The 23,417-nt window shown below is 42.1% G+C and overlaps 2 protein-coding genes across 2 annotated transcripts; both read left to right on the forward strand.

The window, feature by feature from the left end:
• The first annotated feature begins 805 nt into the window (after window positions 1-805).
• get3 (guided entry of tail-anchored proteins factor 3, ATPase) lies at window positions 806-8,116 on the forward strand. Its single transcript, XM_028597075.1, has 7 exons — window positions 806-1,026; window positions 2,635-2,782; window positions 4,106-4,254; window positions 4,407-4,557; window positions 4,667-4,774; window positions 6,321-6,518; window positions 6,620-8,116. Exons 1-7 carry the CDS (start codon window positions 884-886, stop codon window positions 6,746-6,748), a joined length of 1,026 nt encoding a protein of 341 aa, XP_028452876.1. The 5' UTR covers window positions 806-883; the 3' UTR covers window positions 6,749-8,116.
• Window positions 8,117-9,410: 1,294 nt separating this feature from the next.
• Window positions 9,411-19,667, forward strand: best2 (bestrophin 2). Its single transcript, XM_028600284.1, has 9 exons — window positions 9,411-9,562; window positions 9,665-9,759; window positions 11,223-11,456; window positions 12,235-12,389; window positions 12,600-12,677; window positions 15,454-15,606; window positions 16,261-16,341; window positions 16,572-16,726; window positions 16,948-19,667. Exons 1-9 carry the CDS (start codon window positions 9,411-9,413, stop codon window positions 17,717-17,719), a joined length of 1,875 nt encoding a protein of 624 aa, XP_028456085.1. The 3' UTR covers window positions 17,720-19,667.
• The last annotated feature ends 3,750 nt before the right edge of the window (window positions 19,668-23,417 follow it).

Here is a 23,417-nt window from a genome sequence, read left to right on the forward strand (position 1 = left end):
GTACATGTCTGGTGTCAGGTCATTTGGTAATAGTCCTATATTCCTTTTGGGTTGTCCTACATTCACATCATGTGGGAAATTAATGTATCGGTGGTTCCAGTGTGTTTTCAGTACACTACAAACATCTTTTTATTTTATTATTTTTATTTATTTTACATCAAAGAAACTTTAAAATAACAATCTAAAAAGAATATCTATCCTAAAGTGGAAAATCCAACATAAATTGGTATCCTGTTGGGCCAGTCTGAGAGCGTGATGACAAAGTTATTGTTGCATTAGGAATGGTTTTCTTTTGTATTTATAATAATAGCACACAGGCAACTATAAAGATGTCCAACTGCAGAACATGGGATGCTGAAGATGCTGGTGTTCATCACAGGTAGGAGCTCCTGGGTTTAATACACAGGAAGCTGGTGTGAATAGTTGTGGATTTGTAAAGTCCTAAGCACAAACCTGCTGTCTTTCTCACATGACAACAGGTTGGCCACAGGTTGAAGTTAAGATGATATCTATTTAATCATTCATTTAGACCATTAATATCCTATTAAAACAGTCTATAATAATTCAGCTATGAATGTTTCTGTACTTAAATTTTTTGAAAAAATAATGTAGAAAATAAAAATAAATAAACATGTAGCCTCATTACTACCATCAAGCCTTTAAAATGTGTACTTTTCTGCCTATTCTGGCCTCACCTGTATTGGGGTAGTCTGACTTTTATATCAAATAATATCAAATTCCTCCCACATCTACCAAAAAATTGCTTTGGACTTTTGATGACTTTTCTCTTTTATGGTTAAACTTTGTCCGAGGATCAATGAAGGCAGCAGTGTCGATGCATCACACCTGAGCTGTACGTAACGTTACAGTGTACACAGACAAGATGGCTGCTTCATTGGAAGACGAATTTGAAGATGCGCCTGATGTGGAGCCGTTAGAACCAACTCTGAAGAATATCATCGAGCAGAAATCTTTGAAATGGATATTTGTGGGTGGAAAGGGTGGTGTTGGTAAAACGACGTGTAGGTAAGTTAAAAGGAAATGCTCATTAGCATCCTGATATTGTCTCACGGTACGTCGCAAGCTAACATAGCTAGCTAGCTAGCTAGCTATCTATCTAAGATTAGCCGTCATCATAACTTGACGTGAATAATTCTTAGTTAACGAATACGATGTTTTTCCACAACATGGATCTAATGAGCTGTGGCTTTCTGGCTTACGACGCGCTAGCATAACCTGTCATTATCAACGTTACATTGGAAATCAGCAACCTAGGCTAACTGCTAGTTGTCAATTTGCCGGGTAATGTCAACGTTAGCTAGCTAGTTGAATGCTGTCAAGCACTGTCACTAGCTAGCTAGCTAATGCTAGCCAGCTGAAAGCACATGTATTCATGACTTTCTCAAGTGGTTTGACAATCAGACAGCTTGTTCTTTTCTGCCATGTGTTTATTCAGCGCCTAACTTTGTGTTAGCTTCTAATTAAGCTAACGGTATTGGATACAAACTAAGTTAGCTAGCTAACGTTAGCGTTAACGTTAGCTAACGCCTCCTCCTTTAACTGTGGCTAAAGCCATCAAGTGATGCTTAACGTTACAATATCAAAAAGAGTAGCTAGCTATAGCATAAAATCAAAGGCAGATATAAGCAACATTTAAGTAACGTTAGCTAGTAACGTTACTAATGCCCACGAAGTCAAAAACCACGGCAACGTTATTGTGCAGCGCACTTTTGGGCTATGACAATTATTTTTAGTACTATTTTTAGATATTTAAACACATAACAGGTTTTAAGAATCAAAGCCCTGTGGGTCTGATAACCACAGTTTCATTCATTACATTCACCCAGAACCATCTCAGTCCAGAGAATGTATCCCTTAGCTTGCTCACTGCAGTTTACTACATGCTTTTAGGATCAGAATCAAAATCAGCCAAGTATTTGTGATCGCATACAGGGAATTTGACTCAGGCTTTGTTTGCTCTAAAAGTAAAGACACAGAAATACACACACTACCGGTCAAAAGTTTGGGATCTCTTAGAAATGTCCATTACAGACAGATTACCAGCTGAGATCAGTTGCATTGCTTTTTTTAATCAGGGCAGCAGTTTTCAGATTACATTATGTGCTTACATAATTGCAAAAGGGTTCCTGACTGATGTAAGAAGAAGTGGCTGATCTTTAATGCAATATTTACATTACCCATTATCAGCAACCATCCACTGTTCCAAAGGCATGTTCTGTTTACTAATCTGATATCATTTTAAAAGGCTAACTGAGAAAACATTGGAGAACCCTTTTGCAATTAATGTAAGTACATAATGTAATCTGAAAACTGCTGCCCTGGTTAAAAAAGACAATGCAACTGGTCTCAGCTGGTATTCGGTCTATAATGGAAATTTCTTAGTGACCCCAAACTTTTGACTGGTAGTATATAAGGCTAAACAATAAAAATCAAGAACAAAGTAAACAAACATTTGACTACTATGTACAGATTTATGTTTCTGTATAAAAGTGTATATATACATATGCATACACACATGCCAACAACTACTCTATGAAGATTGTAGACAGTTATACACGAAATCATCAGGAAAAGATAACCTACAAACCTCTCCTGTGTTTTTTTTTTTCCTAGCTGCAGTTTGGCAGTCCAGCTCGCTGCTGTCAGGGAGAGTGTCCTCATCATCTCCACCGATCCCGCTCATAACATCTCTGATGCTTTTGACCAGAAGTTCTCAAAGGTGCCGACTAAGGTCAAGGGCTATGACAACCTCTTTGCAATGGTAAGTCGCGCTGTATTTAAAAAATAAAAATAAAAGTGAGCACCTGTGCACAGGAAGACACTACTAAGACTGTTCTCACCTGTTACAAAATGGATTTCTCACAGCAGACATTTTGACTTGTCATAGTGGGGAAAAAGCACAGGTGAAACAAATAGCGTTACTTAGTGTCTCTGTTCCATTGTGTGCCAACATGCACATTTATGGACCTTCACCTATCACTGTCAGATGTTTAAATACATTTAAATGAGAGAGAGGTTTTAACATGTTACGTTCCTATTTAATCAAATAGGATGCCAGGAATTTAAACCATAAGGGTAATGAAGTGGAAACGGCAGAATTTCGTTTTTAAAACTTCTGTTTTCTTAACATTTCCTTTTTGTTTCTAAACCTTAATACATTGTATTGGAATGACAAAAATGCCACAGGCACAGGTGTTACTAATAACGGTAATGAGGGTGTCCCAGTAAGCTGTCACAGTGAGCCAGCACGCACAATCCCAGGACCCTGAAACTGAAGCAGCACAATTCATTTTAGCCATCATTCATTTAGTTATTTACACCTTTACTTTTCCTACCGTGACATGTCAAAATTCCAAAAACTTGTTTGCAGCATTTTAAAAGTGGATAGAAACATAGCTACATGTGTTGAAGCCACCAGGACTCTGAAGCGTGCTGGAAAGATTGTGGCTGACGCCTCCCACCCCGGCCACAAACTCTTTGAGCCTCTCTCCTCTGGCAGGAGGCTCAATGACACGCCACATAAACCGTTTTTTTTTCCCCCTCCGCCACTAGTCTTATCAACCAGGCCCGGAACCCACCCTGACTCTCTCCACACTCCACCTCTGGCTCCTCATGCCACTGTACCTACTCTGCTGTAGCATTCCTTTTGACTACTGTTTTTAACTTATTTTATAATTTATTTCCCTTTTTTTATTTTATCGTTATTAATACATACTGTGTGTATATGTTTATACTTATATTGTTTATATTCTTTTATCTTTCTTATATTTGAGAATGTGTGACATGCACCAACAACACCATGACAAATTCCTTGTATGTGCAAAAAAAACGTACTTGGCAGTAAAGCCCATTCTGATTCTGACAAAGATGTTTATTTATGCTGTTTATGCAAAATGAAATGTGCATTAGATTAATATCTTTTTAGTGTCCGTTTACTGTTTGATAGTCCGTTCCACAATCTGGGTCTCAAGCGCAAACCGTCATTATTTAACAACCTGAACTGCCGAAGAGGCCTGTAAACATTTGCAGTTACCCAGGCCCTCAGTTTGTAATGTGCTGATCATTTGTGTATGTGCGAGTGCAGGAGATTGACCCGAGCCTGGGGGTGGCGGAGCTGCCTGACGAGTTCTTTGAGGAGGACAACATGCTCAGCATGGGTAAGAAGATGATGCAGGAGGCCATGAGCGCCTTCCCCGGCATCGACGAGGCCATGAGCTACGCGGAGGTCATGAGGTAAGACGACGTGGTTACTGGAAAGCCAGACCACCCTTTATTTAGTAGTATTGCTAACCCACAGTTGCATTTACTTTTCACAGTAGTATGACTGAGCTAATAAAGCAATGGTAGCCAGTGTTATTGTAACTCAGCGCTCCGTGTACCCCCAGGTTAGTGAAAGGAATGAACTTTTCAGTGGTGGTCTTTGACACTGCCCCTACCGGTCACACACTGCGGCTGCTCAACTTTCCCACCATTGTGGAGCGCGGTCTGGGCCGCCTCATGCAGATCAAGAACCAGATCAGCCCTTTCATTTCTCAGGTGAGGAGGGACTAGCAGATTTTTTTTTTATTTTTTTTATGCAAGTTTAAATGTCTGTAAAAGCGCCACAAAGCTTATCTTCTCTATTTCTCTCTCACTGTTGATGTAGATGTGTAACATGCTCGGCCTGGGTGACATGAACGCAGACCAGCTGGCCTCTAAGCTGGAGGAGACCCTGCCGGTCATCCGCTCAGTCAGTGAGCAGTTCAAAGATCCTGTAAGTCACACCGGTAGTGCAGTAATAACCCAAGCACATCACTGTTACTACATGATAATAAGTGTTACTGTAGAATTACTGAAGTGTTTCTGTATCTGCATGCAGAGAATCTGTTGCTCTTTAAAGGAACACGCTAACTTATGTAAAGATGCATCCAGCGTAGAGATGTCTGCATGTCCAGAGTGATACAGAGCAACAGCCACAGCATGGAGAACATTTGCAGTGGAAGTGGCTTTGCCAGACTTCAAAATGCTAGATTTGTCTGGCAATACCGAAATGGATAAATGTATCCTTTCGTTCACTAAAAGGAACACACTGACTTATTGGGACTTTAGCTTATTCACCGTATCCCCCAGAGTTCGATAAGTCTATACGTACCCTTCTCATCTCCATGCGTGTCGTAACTCTGTCTGACGCACCCACCGGTAGTTTAGCCTAGCACAGATCCTGGAGGTAACCGGTTCCGACTTGTCTACTGCTCCCAATAAGTGACAAAATAACGGCAACATGTTCCTATTTACATGTTGTGATTTGTATAGTCACAGCTCGTACAAATAACAAGGTCACATGAGACACAGTTGTCTTCTAACCGTATATAAACTGGGAACTATATTCTCAGAAGGCTAAGCACTGCTACTCTCTGCTCGGGGCTTCTCAGGTGCTGCAAGCATATCACTCCGCCCAAGTAGCAGTGCTTCAACTTTCTGAGAATATAGTTCCCAGTTTATATACGGTTAGAAGACGACTGTGTCTCATGTGACCTTGTTATTTGTACAAGCTGTGACTATACAAATTACATCATGTAAACAGGAAAATGTTGGTGTTGTTTTGTCACTTATTGGGAGCAGTAGACTAGTTGGAGCCGGTTACCTCCAGGATCTGTGCTAGGGTTATCTACCGGTGGGTGCGTCAGACAGAGTAACACAACACGCATGGAGATGAGAAGGGTACGTATAGACTTATCTAACTCTGGGGGATACAGTGAATAAGCTAAAGTCCCAATAAGTCGCCGTGTTCCTTTTAGTGGACGAAAGGATACATTTATCCATTTCGGTATTGCCAGACAAATCTAGCATTTTGAGGTCTGGCAAAGCCACTTCCACTGCAAACGTTCTCCATGCTGTGGCTGTTGCTCTGTATCACTCTGGACACGCAGACATCTCTATGCTGGATGCATCTTTACAGCGTGACTGTGTTGCACGTGCAAGTATGTGTGCTGTGGTGATGCAGCCTCCCAGTCCCTCCCACTGCTCTACGGTGGGTGAGGGAGATACAACACAGTACACTGTTAAATGTTTCATTTTGGTTTTTTTAATAACTACACAGATATTGAAAAAGTAATTTTAAACCGCTTTTTTCCAATAAAAGCTACTCTGTTTTTAGTAGACTGCTTTAGGCGTTGTGCAGACTTCCTATTTCTATTGCAACTCCATTATACCGTATGTTCCAGTGTTGATTTGACATAGATACTCTCATATTCATATGTCATATTAAAAGCTTTCTGTAAATGTGGTGTAACTCGTCTGTCTTCCCTCACGTCCATCAGGAACAGACCACCTTTATCTGTGTGTGTATCGCTGAGTTCCTCTCCCTGTATGAGACGGAGCGGCTGATCCAGGAGCTGGCCAAGTGCCGCATCGACACACACAACATCATCGTCAACCAGCTCGTTTTCCCTGAATCCGAGAGGCCGTGCAAAATGTGTGAAGCTCGCCATAAAATTCAGTCCAAGTATTTAGACCAGGTACAAGTCCGTAGTTTTGTTTTTGGGGTTTGTGACAGTACAGCTGCATTGTTTGCGTCACGTGTCGTCGTCCTCATTAACGGTCTGTCTTTGTCCCACAGATGGAGGACCTTTATGAAGATTTCCACATAGTCAAGTTACCCCTGCTGCCCCATGAAGTTCGAGGTGCTGACAAGGTCAACACGTTCTCGAAGCAACTTCTGGAACCCTACAAACCCCCAAATAAGTGATCTCCCTCCCTGCAGGACCTCCCCTCTCCCTTCTACAGACCACACCTTTACAGTCTGAACTCACCTCCTCGGAGCTCCCCCCCCCTCCCCCACCAGCCTCAATACCTGCAGTAACAGCCTGTTGTTGATCCACTCAGTCCGTCGTCCAAAGCAGAGCACTGCTACAGCAGGACACAGGCCCTTGTTGAAGGGGAGCTGATGAAATCACAAACACACACATACGTAACCTGCTATATTGTTAAAGAGGTAAGACAGTACAGATTTGTGCTGCCTTACTCTCAGTTCACCTTCTCTTTCCTTCATATCCTCTGTGTGGCAGTCGTACTATTCCTACTCAAAGCATTTAACTTTCTCTCTACAAAAAAAACATCCCCTCCTCCTCCATCCTGCGCAGTTTCCGGCCTCAGTTGTTAAAAACATTGTTTCCAGTGACGGTGCTGTATATTTCAGGATGAAACAGCTTTCAGATGGTTGACATTTATGCCTTGTTTATTTTGTGGTTTGGTGGCTGTGTCTGTTCTCCATTTTTGACTTTTGACTAAAAATGTAATTCAAATTCATCACTCACACATCTGAAATTTACATCAAAAATGTCAACAGATTCAGGGTGTGATGACAGGGAAATGACACAAAAAAAATACACTTACCTTTTATAAAAACCATTGGCCAAGACCATCCTTGTTATTGCAATGAAGAAAACCAGAGCAGTCTTTTTACCATGTGTAACATCATTAGACCTCACATTAAGATGTGATCCTGGTGTAAACGCAGTAAAGTAATGTCAATGAAATTACAAATCCAGTCAAGTTGGGAGCTTTATATCCGTATATGGCTGCATCATTGTTTGATTGTTAAATATTTTAGGGCACTGGGGTTGCTTCAGGTGGTATTTGTACAATTATATGAGATTCAAAGGCAAAATGTGTAATGAGACTCTCGATGTTTTAGTGGCTGGAAGAGTGTCACAGCCGAAGTCCCAGCACCAGGTTCCTGTTCAGTGTCCATAAACCTCATCAAACATTCTGTGTCCACCCTGTTTACTGAGAACACTATGGGAACACTATTGAAATACATTAGTAGCCTTATTTAGTGCATTGCTATTAAAATATATATTGAATGTTGCTTGATCAAATGTGGAACAAATGAATGGCGAGTTGTAAAAGTAGAATCAAAGCCTCTTTGCCCTGGTGATTGAATACTGGACTCTGATTGGCTCGCCTGATACTTCCAACTGGAAGATACAGTAAAGATGACAGGGAACGCGTAATTACCCTCTCTTTGTCACTGAATCATTTTGAGTCAATCTGTTTTCTAAAGATTTTCTTTAACTTATGTTGCGAGTGTTAATTAAAACAAACTTGCCTCAGATGAGCGCGTCCTGTCATCATTTTTGATCTGCGAGCTGCTTATTAACGCGTGTGTTAACTGTAGTAGACGGAAGGCCATTTTCATATGGGCGCACAGACGTTAACCGAGCAGACTGCAGATTGCCTCTGGCGGAGCACGAAGCCTCAGTTAACCTTCGACCCCACAGTTCAGGAGAGACTGATTTTTACTGTATTCAATGAACTATACAAAGGAAGAAGATATGACCGCAAAACTAAACGACCAAAAAAAAAAAATACTCCTTCAGAAATATTAAGCCTCCTGGCACAGCGATTGTCTCAGGCTACCCAAAGTCGTTAAAAGTCATTCAGTCTGTTGAGTTGTAATAAATGATTTCCGTTTGAAAAATATGTCCTGGTGGGAAATTGCATTTGTAACAAGTGGGATTATTGCACCCCACTGGGATTTGTTTTCTTGAGTAAAAATAAAGTTTGAAAGGATGGACGCATGAGAAACATTTGTTTTCCCACTGGTGGGATATTGCAGTAAATATGTATATACTTTCTTTTTTTTTGGATATTTAACAAGCTAATTATAAACCTATAATTGTTAAAATGGGTTGTTGTTTGCATATCGCTTAACACGACAGTTTGCCATGGTCCACTTGCTCCTGTGTTTCATAATGCCCTGCTGTACTGTACGGTCCTGTGCGCTCCTTGTGCCCCGGCGCTGCGGCCTGTCGCTTGTGGTCCATCACCGAGCCGCGCTTGCCCGGTCGGGGGCCGCGCTAACGAGCTCCTCCTCCTCGTTTTGGGGATTTACCCCGGGGCGCACTGACCACTGGACGCACCGAGGAGGCTCCGAGGATTACTGCCATGCAGACGAGCGAGCCTCCAGTTATCCGAGCTGACGCCAGGGGATATCAGGGTTATGAGCTCCTTGGAAAAAAAACAAAGAAGACTGTTAAGTGAAAATGTGAATTCACTTCTCCAGCGGTGCCAATTACGCACAGAGATGCGCTAAGCTGGCACATTCGTCAAGAAACAACACTACAAAAGGTAAGCAGATAGTCTTTTCAAGACAAAATACATTACAGTCTGTTCATAGTGTCATCCATGACGGCAATGGGAATAAACTTGATCTGTAAATCAAACAAATCGCCAGAGAGAGTTGATTAGATTGTAAAGTGAATGATTTAGTCAGTTAAACAACATATGTGTTCGTGGCCTCTGACCCACCTGAACTTGAGCACGTGTGTTCCAGCTGCAGGTGTAATTACAGACGCGGTTGTTTTCTTTAGCTCTTTCATTGAGGACCTGTAATCTGGCTGTCACCAATGACTGTCACCTACACAGCCAGAGTTGCAAACGCCCGTTTCTGTGGCTTCTCCAAGCTGCTTTTGGCCTGGAAAGGCAGCATCTACAAGGTGTTATATAAAGAGTTCCTGGCTTTCTTTGCCATGTATACCGCCATCAGCATCACTTACAGGTAAGACAGAGCTCGAGGACAGCTTTAGGCATCACTTAACTGCAGACACATTAATCAGTGCTTTGATTTACAAATGACTGCGTGCCCCTGTTTCTCTTTTAGATTTCTCCTGTATGATGATCAGAAGAGGTATTTTGAAAAGCTGGCAATTTATTGCAACCACTACGCCAGTCTTATCCCTATGTCCTTTGTACTGGGTAAGCACTAATGATGTTCTGGTCAACTTTGAGATAACAAGCGGGGACAGAATTTGAGCTACAGTATGATTGTGGATAGTAGATTTTAGGAAGGTCCCTTGAAAGAGATAGCACTTAACCATTCTTACAGACTCCACAGTGCATTTTCGCTTATCTTCTTTTCAGACCAGAATACAAATACTTTATTGATCCCGTCAGGACAATTGTAAGGCAAAAATAAGAATAAGAAAAATAACTAGTACATAACTGTATAAAGTAACATAGCTAAAAGTGCAAAAAATAGTTAAGAAAAAGTAAAACTGTGGATTGTAAAACTATATAAAGCTATATAAATATATTTTTTCATTCAATTTTCATTCTTTTTCCTTAATGCATGTAAATCAACTAAAATATACGCTATATATATTTATCTGTAGTTTATTGTTGTTTACGGTTTGTTTATTTTTTTGTAAAAATATTTAGCTAAAAGTTTATTGTTATTCTTATACTGTATTTTTTTCTATACTGTGTTTTTTTATACCTCTTTATTTAAAGAGTGTTTTGTAAGCTGCTAAAATCTGCTGCTGGAAATCCAATTTCCTTACGGGAGTCATAAAGGATCAATAAAGAGAAGTCTAAGTCTAAATCTAATGGCTTACATATACAGTATGGCTTACATATACAGTATGTGATAAGTCAATATTAATCGACAATATCGGTATTTTGTTGTATCCTTGTAGCCTGACAAGCCAGACCCACATCAAGATGTTGGGTCTGGGAACTCACCATTGGCAGGACTCAATCCGAAGGGCGGGATAAATGGTTGTCTTTCAAATTCCCTCTGCACGCAATAGGATAGCGCTACAACCAGGCAGAGCAACGAAGAAGGTAGCGGAGCTAGCAAAGCTATCTAGTTGATAGATTAAACTTTTGTCGTATCCGGTCGGCAAAACTCCGAACACATTTTTTTAGAATGATTTCAGTGCCGTTCTTTTCTCAAAGAAAAGCTTAACTCCAAGTCAGACACCATAAGCCCCGCCCACCGACTCCATACACAATGTGATTGGCCTGACTAGAGTTTAGTTTTTCCAGCTCACAAGTCAAGGGAGAGTGCCTAGACCCCCCTGGGTGCAAATTACATTTTTCTGCCGCTAGGGTGTGTTTAGATGTCTAGGCTGGTATCATTGGGCTCAATAGCAGAAATTAGAGTAAAGCCAAGGGGACTGAGTACCCAGGGCCCTTTATGTGATGAGGGCTCAAAAAGATGCTAGAATGAATAGCTGTGGACGTGGGGAGGGGCCCATAGAAAATGCCTTTCTACAGGGCCCAGAATTTTGTGCTACACCGCTGTCCCTGAGGCCACCAAGGAACCCACAGGACAGTACTTCTACAGAAAATCGGACTTATAAACAGCTTTAGCCCCGGGTATACAGTATGTGTCTCCAGAGTAATCCCCTGTGTCTCCTCTCTGCTGCTGTTTGCAGGTTTTTATGTGACCCTGGTGGTGAACCGCTGGTGGAGCCAGTACACCAGCATCCCTCTCCCTGACAGGCTCATGTGCGTCCTGTCGGGGGGCCTCCAGGGGAGCGACGAGAGAGGCCGCCTGCTAAGACGAACCATGATGCGTTACGCCAGTCTGTCGGCCCTGCTCATCCTCCGCTCTGTCAGCACGGCCGTATTCAAACGTTTCCCCACCATGGACCACGTGGTGGAGGCTGGTGAGTAGGTGGTGAGGCGGGGGGGCGGGGGGCGGTAGGGTCCATCCTTAGCCGACAACACTCACTGTGATTTTGCAGTGAGTTAGGTATGATCTTATACAGTTATCCAAAGAAGTTTTTAATTAGTAAAACGTGATATAAATATTGAAAAATGCACTCCACTATTTTAGCAACTGCACCTCTCTCTCAGCAATTATTATTTACACTAAGATTTATATGTGGGATTCACTTTTTTCATACACTGTTCTCAGGAAGTGATAGCAAACGTTGTAGATGGAGTGACGTCATCAGTCACTCATGGTATCAGTGTGCGTGTGTGTGTGTGTGTGTGTGTGTGTTGTTTCCTCTCCTGTACATTCTCTACACCAGTGAACAGTAGAAATCACAAGGACAGACACATCTTGAAATTCACTGGTGATTAAAAAAAGTTTATCATTGTAGCACTCCCCTCGCTGTTGTCTAAATGAACTATGTTGCAACTTTTGGTGGCCCGTCAAAAGTTTGATTTACACCCTGACTTGTTGTAAACGAGACATCAACCGTAACAGCATATATTAACAAGCTATTCTCTAACTGGCAGAGCTAGAGTGTCCGTTCTTGACACATTCAATTAGTTCTCACTCACTATATCAAGACTTATTTGGAATTGAGACTCCCGAGAAAAGTTTAGAAAAACCACAGACTAAATCATACAGAACATTGATCTCTCATTCCTCCCTTTCTGTGAGCCAAAATTTACATTAGGTGTATACTAAATGTAGGTGTGCTGTTTGTACAGGATTCATGTCAAGAGATGAACGGAAGAAGTTTGAGGGTCTACACTCTCCTTATAACAAATACTGGATCCCCTGCGTTTGGTTCACCAACCTGGCTGCTGTGGCCCGCTGCGAGGGCAGGATCAAAGACGATCACACACTCAAACTACTGCTGGAGGTGCAGCACACACACACACACGCGCGCACACACACTCACACACACACAGTTACACAGAATCACTGATGATGACGAACTACACTTCTTGTGTTTTGACAAAGATTCAGTTAGAGATGTATATTTAATCAGACAGACTGACATAAAGACAGAAGATTTTGGATGAATGCTGTAAAGTGACCTCAGCAAGTCTCTGTATCTGTGTGTGAACAGGAGCTGAATGGGTTCAGAGGGAAGTGCAGCATGCTGTTTCACTACGACATGATCAGTGTTCCCCTAGTCTACACTCAGGTAAGTGCTCTGCTGTCTTTTTACATTTCTATGCACTATTTATTTGATCATACTCTTCATCTTTAATTGGATTTTCACACACCAATTTAATCACAACGTTCTTTTTTTCTTGATTCTTGTCAGTTTTCTACATTGTTCCTCGAGAAGTGTAATTGGCTATGTGCTTTGGTTCTAAATACAGTTCCCATTAGCCTTAGTGACAATTGCTCTGGATAAGATACTAACCAAAAGTACAGCACATCATGTTCATCAGTTCAAAAATGGATTGATTCAAACATCTTACCTTCATTCTGTAATAAGTAGTGCAGGCAGCTGAATATTAAAGGGACAGTTGTCCCCAAAATCAAAAATACATATTTTTACATTTTACCTGTAGTGGTATTTAGCAATCTATTCTAATGTTAACCTTTTGCGCTGTCACAAGCATGTGCCTCTTGTCCATGAGTATGCTTCCTTTTGCGCGGTGATATGGTTGATGGGTTTAAACTGCCCTCAACCAGCTCGGTGGATTATCTTAAGTAACTGGGTCATGATTTCTGATAAGAAACATTGCTGTTGAGTTAGAGATAGACATGCCACAGTAAGAAATGAAAAGGTGTAAATAATAAGATTAATGTCACACTAACAGAACACAACAGAGACATCGTTAGCAGGGGCGTTGGACTGGGGGGAAAAAGGGGACTAAGGCTCTTTTACACTGGACGCAGCCCAGCTGGCGCGTGCAAATGGGACTTCATGGGATCACTGTGACTATTTATACCCGCGCTGGTGCTCGCGACACTAGTTGCAGTCTTCTCCTGAACAGCGGTGGCGCTAATGAGCAAAGGCTACCGATGTTGCTCTTTCTACGGACTAGAAGAAGAAGAAAAAGGTAAACAATGGCAGAACTGGCAGCAGCATTAACGTCAATGTTTTGATTTGATTGGATGACCTACTTGGTCGGATCAAGCATTTCATTCACCATAAAAGAACTCATCTTAACCCAGGAAGTTTACAAGAGAGACTTGCAGTCACTCAGCTTTTTTTTTTCAGCGGCGCGCGACAAAGCGGAAACAGGAGGCCTGAACGAGTTCACCGACAACCGGATGCCAGGACTCTCAGAGTGACTGCAAGTCTCTCTGGTAAACTTACTGTGTTAAGATGAGTTCTTTTATGGTGAATGAAAGGCTCGATCCAACGAAGTAGGTAGCCCGTAGAAAGAGCAACGTCGGTAACCTTTGCTCATTAGCGCCACCGCTGTTCAGGAGAAGACTGCAACTAGTGTCGCGACCACCAGCGCAGATATAAATACTCACGGAGATTTCATGACATCACATATGCACATGCCAGCTCGGCTGCGGTTACTGTAAAACAAGCTTGACCTCGGCTCGCGCGCTATAAAGCCTGTTTTAAAAGAGCTGTGCGCGACCTAGGCTCGCGCGCCATAAATCGGACGCGCCGGCCGGATATTACGTCATTTTGACATCACGATGTCGCGCGCCACCATGGATGCGTCTAGTAAAATTCACGTGTTATGCTGCATTCCAGGCAACCCGTAACCCGTGTTTTCACAACCTCCTACCCGGGAAAATGCCCCGGAATGGCAGTCAAACCCGTAACTTACTACTCGTGAACTCGTACCAGATCGTTGTACCCCAGTTACAGTTTTGACGTCACACACACACATACACAACAATGTCGACCCCTGATGATGCTGTACAGACGCCGGTGGTTAACAGTGAGAAATAGAAATAAATAAACATAAATATGCAACGTAAAGTCATTCCGCGCATTGTAATCAAAATAATTACGATTACGATTGTGTACTACTACAGGTTATGTTTATTAAATGAAGCCCAAAATATGTTTTGCCGACTAGAAATCGCTAGTATCAGCTAGCGCTAGCTAACGTCAATGGTAGGTACATCTAGCTAACGCTAATGCTAGCTAACGCTAATGCTAGCTAGAAGGGTTTGTCGTGACTTTGCCTGGAACGCTACCAAGTCGTGAGTCGTGACTTGGAGTCGTAACTTACAGGCTAAAGATTGTGTCTGGAACGCAGCATTAGTACCCAGGGCCCTCATGTGAGTAGGGCCCAAAAAGATGGTAGAATGAATAGCTGTGGATGCGGGGAGGGGCCCATAGAAAATGCCTTTCTACAGGGCCCAGAATTTTGTGCTATGCCCCTGATCGTTAGTGTTATTAGTAACACCTGGGATTTTCCTACTATCACAAGTCAAAATGCGGAACCGCTCCTTTGGACAAAGTTTTTATCTACATAGTCTTGTACAATTTTTTTATTATCACAGCTGCTATTTGCATATACTGATTTTAGGAGCATTTCGGGAACCCTGGCTTTCTAATATATAAATATGTCAACTTCAGTACTTCAACTTAAAACACTTTGACTTGTGCTAGCAGGATAAGCACAGGTGTAACTAATGATGACATTAACAACTTCCATTTGAATTGCCCCAGTAAACTTGGCCCTGATACTGGCACCTCTAAAGGAAATACAGCTCCAATATGGTTATTGGTTGGTGTATTGCTTATTAAGGAAATTCATCTTTAACTGTTAAACACTAAAAGTTACCTCCATGAAATAACTTTTCATTACTAAAAAAAAAGCAATGAACTACATTACAAAGTTCTTTTTTACTAACTTCTTCCATTACATATCATAAAAATACTGTGAGATTTTCAAATGTGTCTGCTTGTATGAATTTGTGGAATAGATGAATAAACATAGTCATGAAAAAAAAAGTAATTTGCAGGTCATTTTGTATCTTTCCATCAGGTGGTGACTTTGGCAGTGTACAGTTTTTTCCTGGTGTGTCTGATTGGCCGCCAGTTCCTGGACCCCAGTCAAGGCTATCCCGGTCACGACCTGGACCTCTACGTGCCCATCTTCACCCTGCTACAGTTCTTCTTTTATGCTGGGTGGCTCAAGGTCAGAGAGAGGCTCACACATCACATGTTTAAATACCTGAGCAAAGTGGCCGGGTTAGCTCACTTGGTAGAGTGGGCGCACATATATAGAGGTTTGTTCCTGGAAGCAGAAGGTCCAGGGTTCAAGTCTGACTTTTGACTATTTCCTGCATGTCTTCCCCCTCTCTCTCCCCTCCCTTTCATGTCTATCTGTCCTATTCATTAAAGGTGGAAATGCCCCAAAAAATCATCTTAAAGGTCCCATGACATGGTGCTCTTTGGATGCTTTTATATAGACCTTAGTGGTCCCCTAATACTGTATCTGAAGTCTCTTTCCCCAAATTCAGCCACTAGAGCCAGTCCCACAATGAGCTTTCCTTAGGATGTGCCATTTCTGTGTCTGTAGCTTGAGGAGGAGATCGGCCCATCTGAGCTTTCATTTTCTCAAAGGCGGAGCAGGATACCCAGGGCTCGGTTTACACTTATCACCATTTCTAGCCACTGGGGGACCATAGGCAGGCTCGGGGAACGCATATTAATGTTAAAATACCTCATAAAGTGACATTTTCATGCCATGGGACCTTTAAAAAAAAATAAAAAATACCTGAGAAAAATACAAAGATAAAATCAAATATTCATGTAGTTAGCTTGTTACATTTTCTGTTATGTCCTGAAGGTTGCAGAGCAGCTGATCAACCCTTTTGGAGAAGATGATGATGACTTTGAGACCAACTGGCTGATAGACAGAAATTTCCAGGTTTGTCTGATGTTACCGTTGTTTCCTTTTCTTTTCTTTTACTTCGTTACACCTTACTTTAAAGTATTCTGTCATAATATACCCTTGCAATGAAAACACTACTGCTCAACCTACCTTTAGCTTTACCATCATGTCTTTATTTAAGTTCAATATGTCTGTAATGGGATGTGTCCTCATGCTCTTAACTGGCAATACTTCATCTGTGTGTCTGTCTGATCTTTGCTGTGCAGGTGTCTATGATGGCGGTGGACGAGATGTATGGAGATCTGCCGATGATGGAGAGAGATCGTTACTGGAATGACTCCAACCCCAGACCCCCCTATACCGCCGCAACTCTCTTTGTCCTCCGCAAACCCTCTTTCCAGGGGTCCACTTTTGACATGGCGTGAGTCTCTGGGTTTTACCTTCTCGTTGTACGTGTGCTCGACTTGTGCCTGTGATACTTTCAGTTTGAGTCCCCCCACTGGGTGGGAAACTTTGGGTGATGAAAGTGAAAGTATTCTGCCTTAATTCAAGAACTAGTATGAAGTTATCGGGGCTGAGAAAGAGTAAACATGTCCAAACATAACAACTGTAAGGTAAATGATCTCAACATCTCTTTAACAGGATTCCTAAAGAGGAGATGCACTTCCAGCCTCTGGAGGACATTGCTGAGAACCTGGAGGAGTCAGGCGGTCGTCACCCCAACATGGACCTCTTTAACCGCCTACTCAGCGCGGCCCCTTCCCCCACTGGCTTTATGGGAGGGGCTCTTCGCCGCACCTCAGCACAACTCCAGAGGCTACGCCACTCCCCCAGCATTGACCAATGCACCAGCGATGATGATGACGATAGCGGTAAAATAGGTAAAGGTGGGTCTCTGCCGTCAGGGCTGGAAACCCAGAGCACTGTGTGCAGTTTCTGGGAGGAGAAGAGCGCCAGAACGCCTCTGCTGGAGGTTCAGTTTGTAGCGGCGCAGGAGAGGCGAGAAGGGCATCCTGCTGTCAATAAGGAGGTGCGTAGAGTGGAGGGGAAGAGTGATGAAGAGTGGCAGATCAGGGAGGAAAGCGGGAAAGCAGAGAGCACAAGGGAGGAGACCCAAACTCCTGTGTCACTGCTTCCTTCTTCCCCTCAGTCATCAAGAGAGTTGTCCACTCAATCAGCCTCCGCCATTCCCTTCACCTCGCGTCACCCCTCTGCCTTTGTGTTTCACCCAGCTGCCCACTCCAGTCTGGAGCACTGCAGCTCCCAGCCGGCTATCAACCAGAACAGAGCTCCGTCCGTCATTCCAAAACCTCCCTTTGGTGGAAACAAAATGTCCTTCCTCACTGTGCCGTCTTACAACGAACCTTCGCGTTTCCGCAGTGTGAGCATGGGATCAGAGCTCCCTGGGTCTTAGGTGGACAATGGGTTGTGTGAATGGGTTCCTATAAACTTTTGGCTGTTTAAAACCAAAATGCTCGATTCAGTGCACGTTTTCACAAGTGAAACTAGTCATAGATACGAAAATTAAAAGAGTGTTAAAGATGTAACCCCATATTTTTTTTTTTTTTTATAGAAAGCAATAGCTCCCCATTTTCCAAAATATACTCCCACCTCACTGATAATGATGTCCGAAAGTCATCTGTGAACTGTGCTAAATTTCTGTGACATGGGAGGAAAGTTTTGGTTGATATTTGAAGACACTAAAGACCAAGTCACTGTGACGTTGCGCTAACACGACAATCACTTCCGGGTCGACACTTGGCGGTTGATTTGAATTGCGGAGATTCGTGAAATCGGCAAACTTGTTCATTTCTGTTGTCATTTTCAGCCGTAACTGTAACGTTTAAAGATAGGCTATGTAGTTAAACACGGAGGTCCGGCCTCTTAGACGTTTCTTCTGTGCTTATTTTCTAAGCTAGCGTCTTTGATAAACCAAAGCAAACGCTATGAACAGCGACAACTCACCCACCAGTCGGACTAACTGCTAGTTTTGGGTGGTCATTTAAATTGTATGTACAGGATACAGGGGTTTCCTACCCGGACGTTATTGTAAACAAACTGTGATTGGGTCTGTTGGAAACTTTAAAGAAATATTCTGTATATTTAATACAGACACATACACGTTTGTGCTAAGCTAGGCTAAACAAGTTTCCTAACATTAAGCCTAGCTTAGCACCAAGACTAGGCAGGGGGAGATTGGCCTCCATCAAAAAAAGCAGGAAGCAACATCAAAAGTTTCTTTACATGTTGAATCTTAGTAGCTAGCAAACTACTCACCAGTGTATTAAAGGTACACTGTGTAGGAATTTCTCCCATATAGCGGTGACATTGTATTTTGCATTCAAACGAATAGTGCTCTTAGCGCCTCGCTTTTTCAAATGCGTGTTGCAACTATGGTAGCCGTTATGTACCAAGAAGCTATGACTACATGTCTTCCAATTTTCGCTTTTTTGGCGACAAGGATTCCTTCTCTTGTGGCTCGGCATAAGTACGATCCTCCATTATGAACTAAAGTGCAGTGCAGGCTTTCAGATTTGCCGGGGCGGTGACAAGCGCCTCTCACTAATCCTTCTCCATTTCAGCTGGTTTCACTCACGTGACGCTGGCGTTGTGGATTAGCTAGACAGCTAGGCTAGTGTTCTATGTCCCTCTCAGACATTATATAGTTTTTCAAAATGGCGGAACGACACGGAAGCCTCCTTGGACTTGCCCGTCCAATGTAAATACAGATAAGACATTATTTGCTTACGAGGATGGGTCAGATCATTGGCAGAGGTCATTTTACACCAATGAGGACATATTTATGAATGAAGACGTTGATTTTAGCTAATAAAATACTTAAAACACTACACAGTGTATCTTTAAAGAGTCACCTGGGTTTAGGTCAGAGTTGTGAAAGTCTATAAAGCCGACAACTTCACCATGAGACAGGACTTTGGATAATTATAGGCCTACTAGCTTGCATAGTAATTCAGCTAGCTTCTTTGTATTTAAGCTCAAATTAAATAAAAATATACTACACAATGAGAAAGCTATCAAATTGTTGCAAGGGACCTTTGGTAGAGCTAAGCTAGATGTTTACCCGTCCTTTCAGTCTTGGTGCTAAGCTAGGCTAAACATGTCAAAGCTACATGTATACAAAGGAGATGAAACAGAGACCAATTGTTTATTAAAATCAAAGAGTGTGTTTAAAGGAAAAATTATCTGCACATTATTTTGTAGAATATTGATATATTGCCTATGTTTACTGAAGTCTAGTAGAGAGGATTAACAAAAGTTTGGACTGAACAAATGGTGCTAAAATGAACAGACACAATAGGTGACAATTTTCTTTGTTTACTTTATTTTCTTTGATTAATAAAATGTCCCTTTAAATAAAATGCTTTCTAATGTATTATCTGTTGTATTTTAAAGCTTAATTTAAACAAATATTGAATTAAATGAATGAGATAACACAACCGTCTTACATTAATGACAAAATGAATAGTCATTGTTTTGCATTATTTCTAAAGGAAATTGAATCTCACCTGCACAAATAAATGTATAATTATTACACAATGAGAAATGGAGCAGATACTCTGGTGATTATTGACAAGCACACATTTAGGTATAAAAGTAAAATAAAACTAATTTATGACACTACTAGATATTACATCAAGTCACAAATATCACTTCAGTTCCAACAATGACCAGCAGGGGGCGATAGCAGCCAACCAAATAGAGCACAGCCAGTGACTCGATGAAGAAATTCACACCTTCCACAATCTTGCTTTTCATCATGCCCATGAGTGGGCTGCACTCCTCCATTTCTACCTGCAGATGGAGGCTCCTACCTGGGCTGCAGCCGGGGGGGGAGCGCCCTCCTGGCCTGGGTGGATTGCCTCTGCTTGGCCAGGAAAGACTGAGCCGGGCCTGGAGCTCTGGAGTCCTTACACAGACTGAGCTGCCGCAGAGCTGAGGACTGCAAGTAGCAAAAACAACTGTCAGCTGTTAGTGGAAACACAATAGTACAGTACTAAAAATGTAGGCATGTTAGCCAGACCAAACTGGCACCTGCTGAGTACTTCTACTATACCTATACCTATATAACACTAAGATAGATAACATTAAGACACTTGCCTTAGAACCATATCAGCTCTATGAGTAAACAAAAACATTTTGAAACACCTAATAACACGTCACTGTAAGGAGTGCATTGGTAAAACAAGACCAGGGCTCAATCCTTGTGGGAAGCAGCTGAGGGATAGCATGACCTCTGTTTACAATCTGCCCCCCTGACGAAGCTCCTCGCTTGTAGGTTAAAAGAAGATACTTTTGTGGCCAGGATAGCTCAGTTGGTAGAGCGGGCGCACATATATAGAGGTTTATGCCTCGACGCAGAAGGTCCAGGGTTTTGAGTCTGACCTCGGACGATTTCCTGCATGTCTAACCCCCTTTCATTGCTTTCCTATCATTAAAGGGGGAAATGCCCCCAAAAAAGAAGATACTTTGTGTATCAGAGAAGGCACTTGCCTGTTGACCACATCCTTCCCATGGCCAAAAAGTGGACTTACCAGTGACAAAGACTACAGTACAGGGGAGCTGGCCATAACATACCAAATTGGGGAGAAAAAAGGTATGCAAAAGGTCAACAGAAAACGTGTTGTTTAATCTACCCAGCCACTTGTGGACTGCAGGGTTTTATTTAAACTGTTCAATGTGCATTTCATTGAACGATACAACACAAGATATTGTTACAACTCTTTTTTAACTTTCATGTCCTTCTGATAAAAGGCACTTAATTGATTGAAAGTCTTAAGGGATACAGCTATATGCATTTATTTTCCTAATGTACTCACCATGCTTTGCCAGGCTGTCAAGATCAGTTTCTCTTCTTTTTTCTGTCTGGACCTTGTATCATTATCACCCTGAGTTTCCTGTAGTCATTACAGTAGAAGTAATTTGAAAGCAAGTCATTTTACCAAAATCACTTTAACACAATGAAATGAAATGCCCAACACAACTAAAGAAAAGTAGTTCAGAGAAGTTACAGAGTCTGGACCAGACTCTAACTTGCCTCTGGGGCAGCTACTGTCATGGTATCAAGCGGTCTGGTCTCCTTGTTGCTGGTCATCATTCGAGATATAGCACAACACAGACAAATCCAACCCAAATAATATAAGCAAAGAAATGTTTGCGTGACTGGCCGACTTGTACACCAACAGCCCCCTGACCTGCCCCCGTCTGTCTGCAGCTCAGTGCTGCTCTTGGCTGTATTTTGCAGCAGAGGCCCTGGTTTTGTTGTGTGGCAGACACAGAACAATATGGAGAGGTCCTGCAGGCTTAAATGCTCTGGCTCCTCGCCACAGTCAAAGATGCCATCCTGCTGACTCGGGTACATTCGGAGAGTCATTCACCAGGCTGGGGATTAGTAGGTAATCACCAGAACACAATGCACTTAGCTTGACAATAGCTTTGACATTTGTGAAATTCAGTGCGTTAAGTTGGGTATCTCAGAAACATATTAGCAGAGAAATCATGACCCGATAAAGCTAAAAAATAAAAAATAAAAAATACTCTTTTGCCAACCCTTTGATGTTTTCACAAAGATCCATAAGTTAGTGTGCATGTTTTTTCTGTCTGTTTAACTGAGTCATTACTAGTTTCAGTGACCCAGAAATGCTGTTATTCCCCTAATTATCACTTGACCAGCATCAAAGGCCAGCAGCATTAGCATGTCATGCAAGATAAAGCAACAGAGAAAATGTCTGGCCACTGGTGGCTAGTTGTCTACCGGAGCTCTCTATTTCCTGCCTCCCAAAGTCAGTTTTTACAAAGGTCAACCCATTCCAGTCTTTGTGCTGGCTTCAGGGGAAATGTGGTTTTTGTTTTTGCTATTAAGTGTGAAAACACAAGTGTGGGGGAGGATTTCAAAGAAGTGTGTTTGTGCGAGTTTCTCTGGAACAAGGAGCATGCAAGCTTACTGAAACTGTCTAATTTAACACTGAGATCTACTCTGCATCTCCTCACGAACGACTTGACCATATTTACCACATGGTGCACATGTGTGTTGCACATTTCCCTTATCAAACCTTTTGTGTGAATTTGTCGCTTTATAAATTCAGTTTGTGGGATTCTGTGGAAAAGAAATGCGCTCCTGAAACGGAAAAAAAGAGAAAGAAACAAACCACAGAAACAAAAATGTGGGAAGGAAAAAATAGGTTCAGAGAAAGGTTTCTTGGAATCTGCCCTATCTGAAATGTGCGCATGTTTACTCTTTTATGAAAGAGATGCAGATCACAAGGCCATGAGAGGCACACAACGCACTGCAGATTCCTGTTAGCTAGCGGTTCCTGAACATCTGTTGTGAAAGCTTCCTCCCACTGCTATAGTTTCTGAGCTGAGTTTCCTAAAGATTTCTGCTTCATCACAGTCTATTTCCTTGCATCAGCTCGTCACATGAAGAGACCAGAAAAACGCCCACATAAGCCGCTGTTTTCAATTACGACTATATTTCCGTTTAGTATAGTGGCGGCGCCCTCTAGTGGCTTTAGTAATTATGACGGGAGCAAAGCGGGAAGTAAGATGACAAATTGATGATGAAGTATAAGAGTGCCAAATTCCGTGTTAGGAAGGAGGTTGGGGAGGTGAATGGGAGAAACACTGGACTTTTACCCAAAAGACTAGGGTTTTGTCTACCATAAAAAAAAAAAAAGATTTGTATTTTATTTTACGGAAAAGCAGAACAAATGGACCTACGTCACGTTCTACAAATGGAACTACTTCACGTTCTGCATCACATATGTAACCGGAAGTGAAGTAATGGCTGATTTGAACCCGAACCACAATCTTTTTCAAAACTTAACTAGATCGTTTTTGTGCCTAAACCTAACCAAACTACGACCGTTTCATAACATTAACAACAGGTTCAAAACCGCGTCACATTCTCAGGTTTATTACACCTTAGGTCTTATTCTTGTAGTTATGACCATCGTTTTTACCGGTTATTATGATAACAATGTGCTCACGAAAAGTCACTGCTGAGATCTGGGAACATGGTGACAAAGTACTTTTTTTCTTTGTGAGATTATTTTTAGGCTTTTTTATTACCTTTTACCATAGCAAAATGACAG

Source organism: Perca flavescens, chromosome 2, assembly GCF_004354835.1.
Source record: "Perca flavescens isolate YP-PL-M2 chromosome 2, PFLA_1.0, whole genome shotgun sequence".
Lineage (NCBI taxonomy): Eukaryota > Metazoa > Chordata > Actinopteri > Perciformes > Percidae > Perca > Perca flavescens.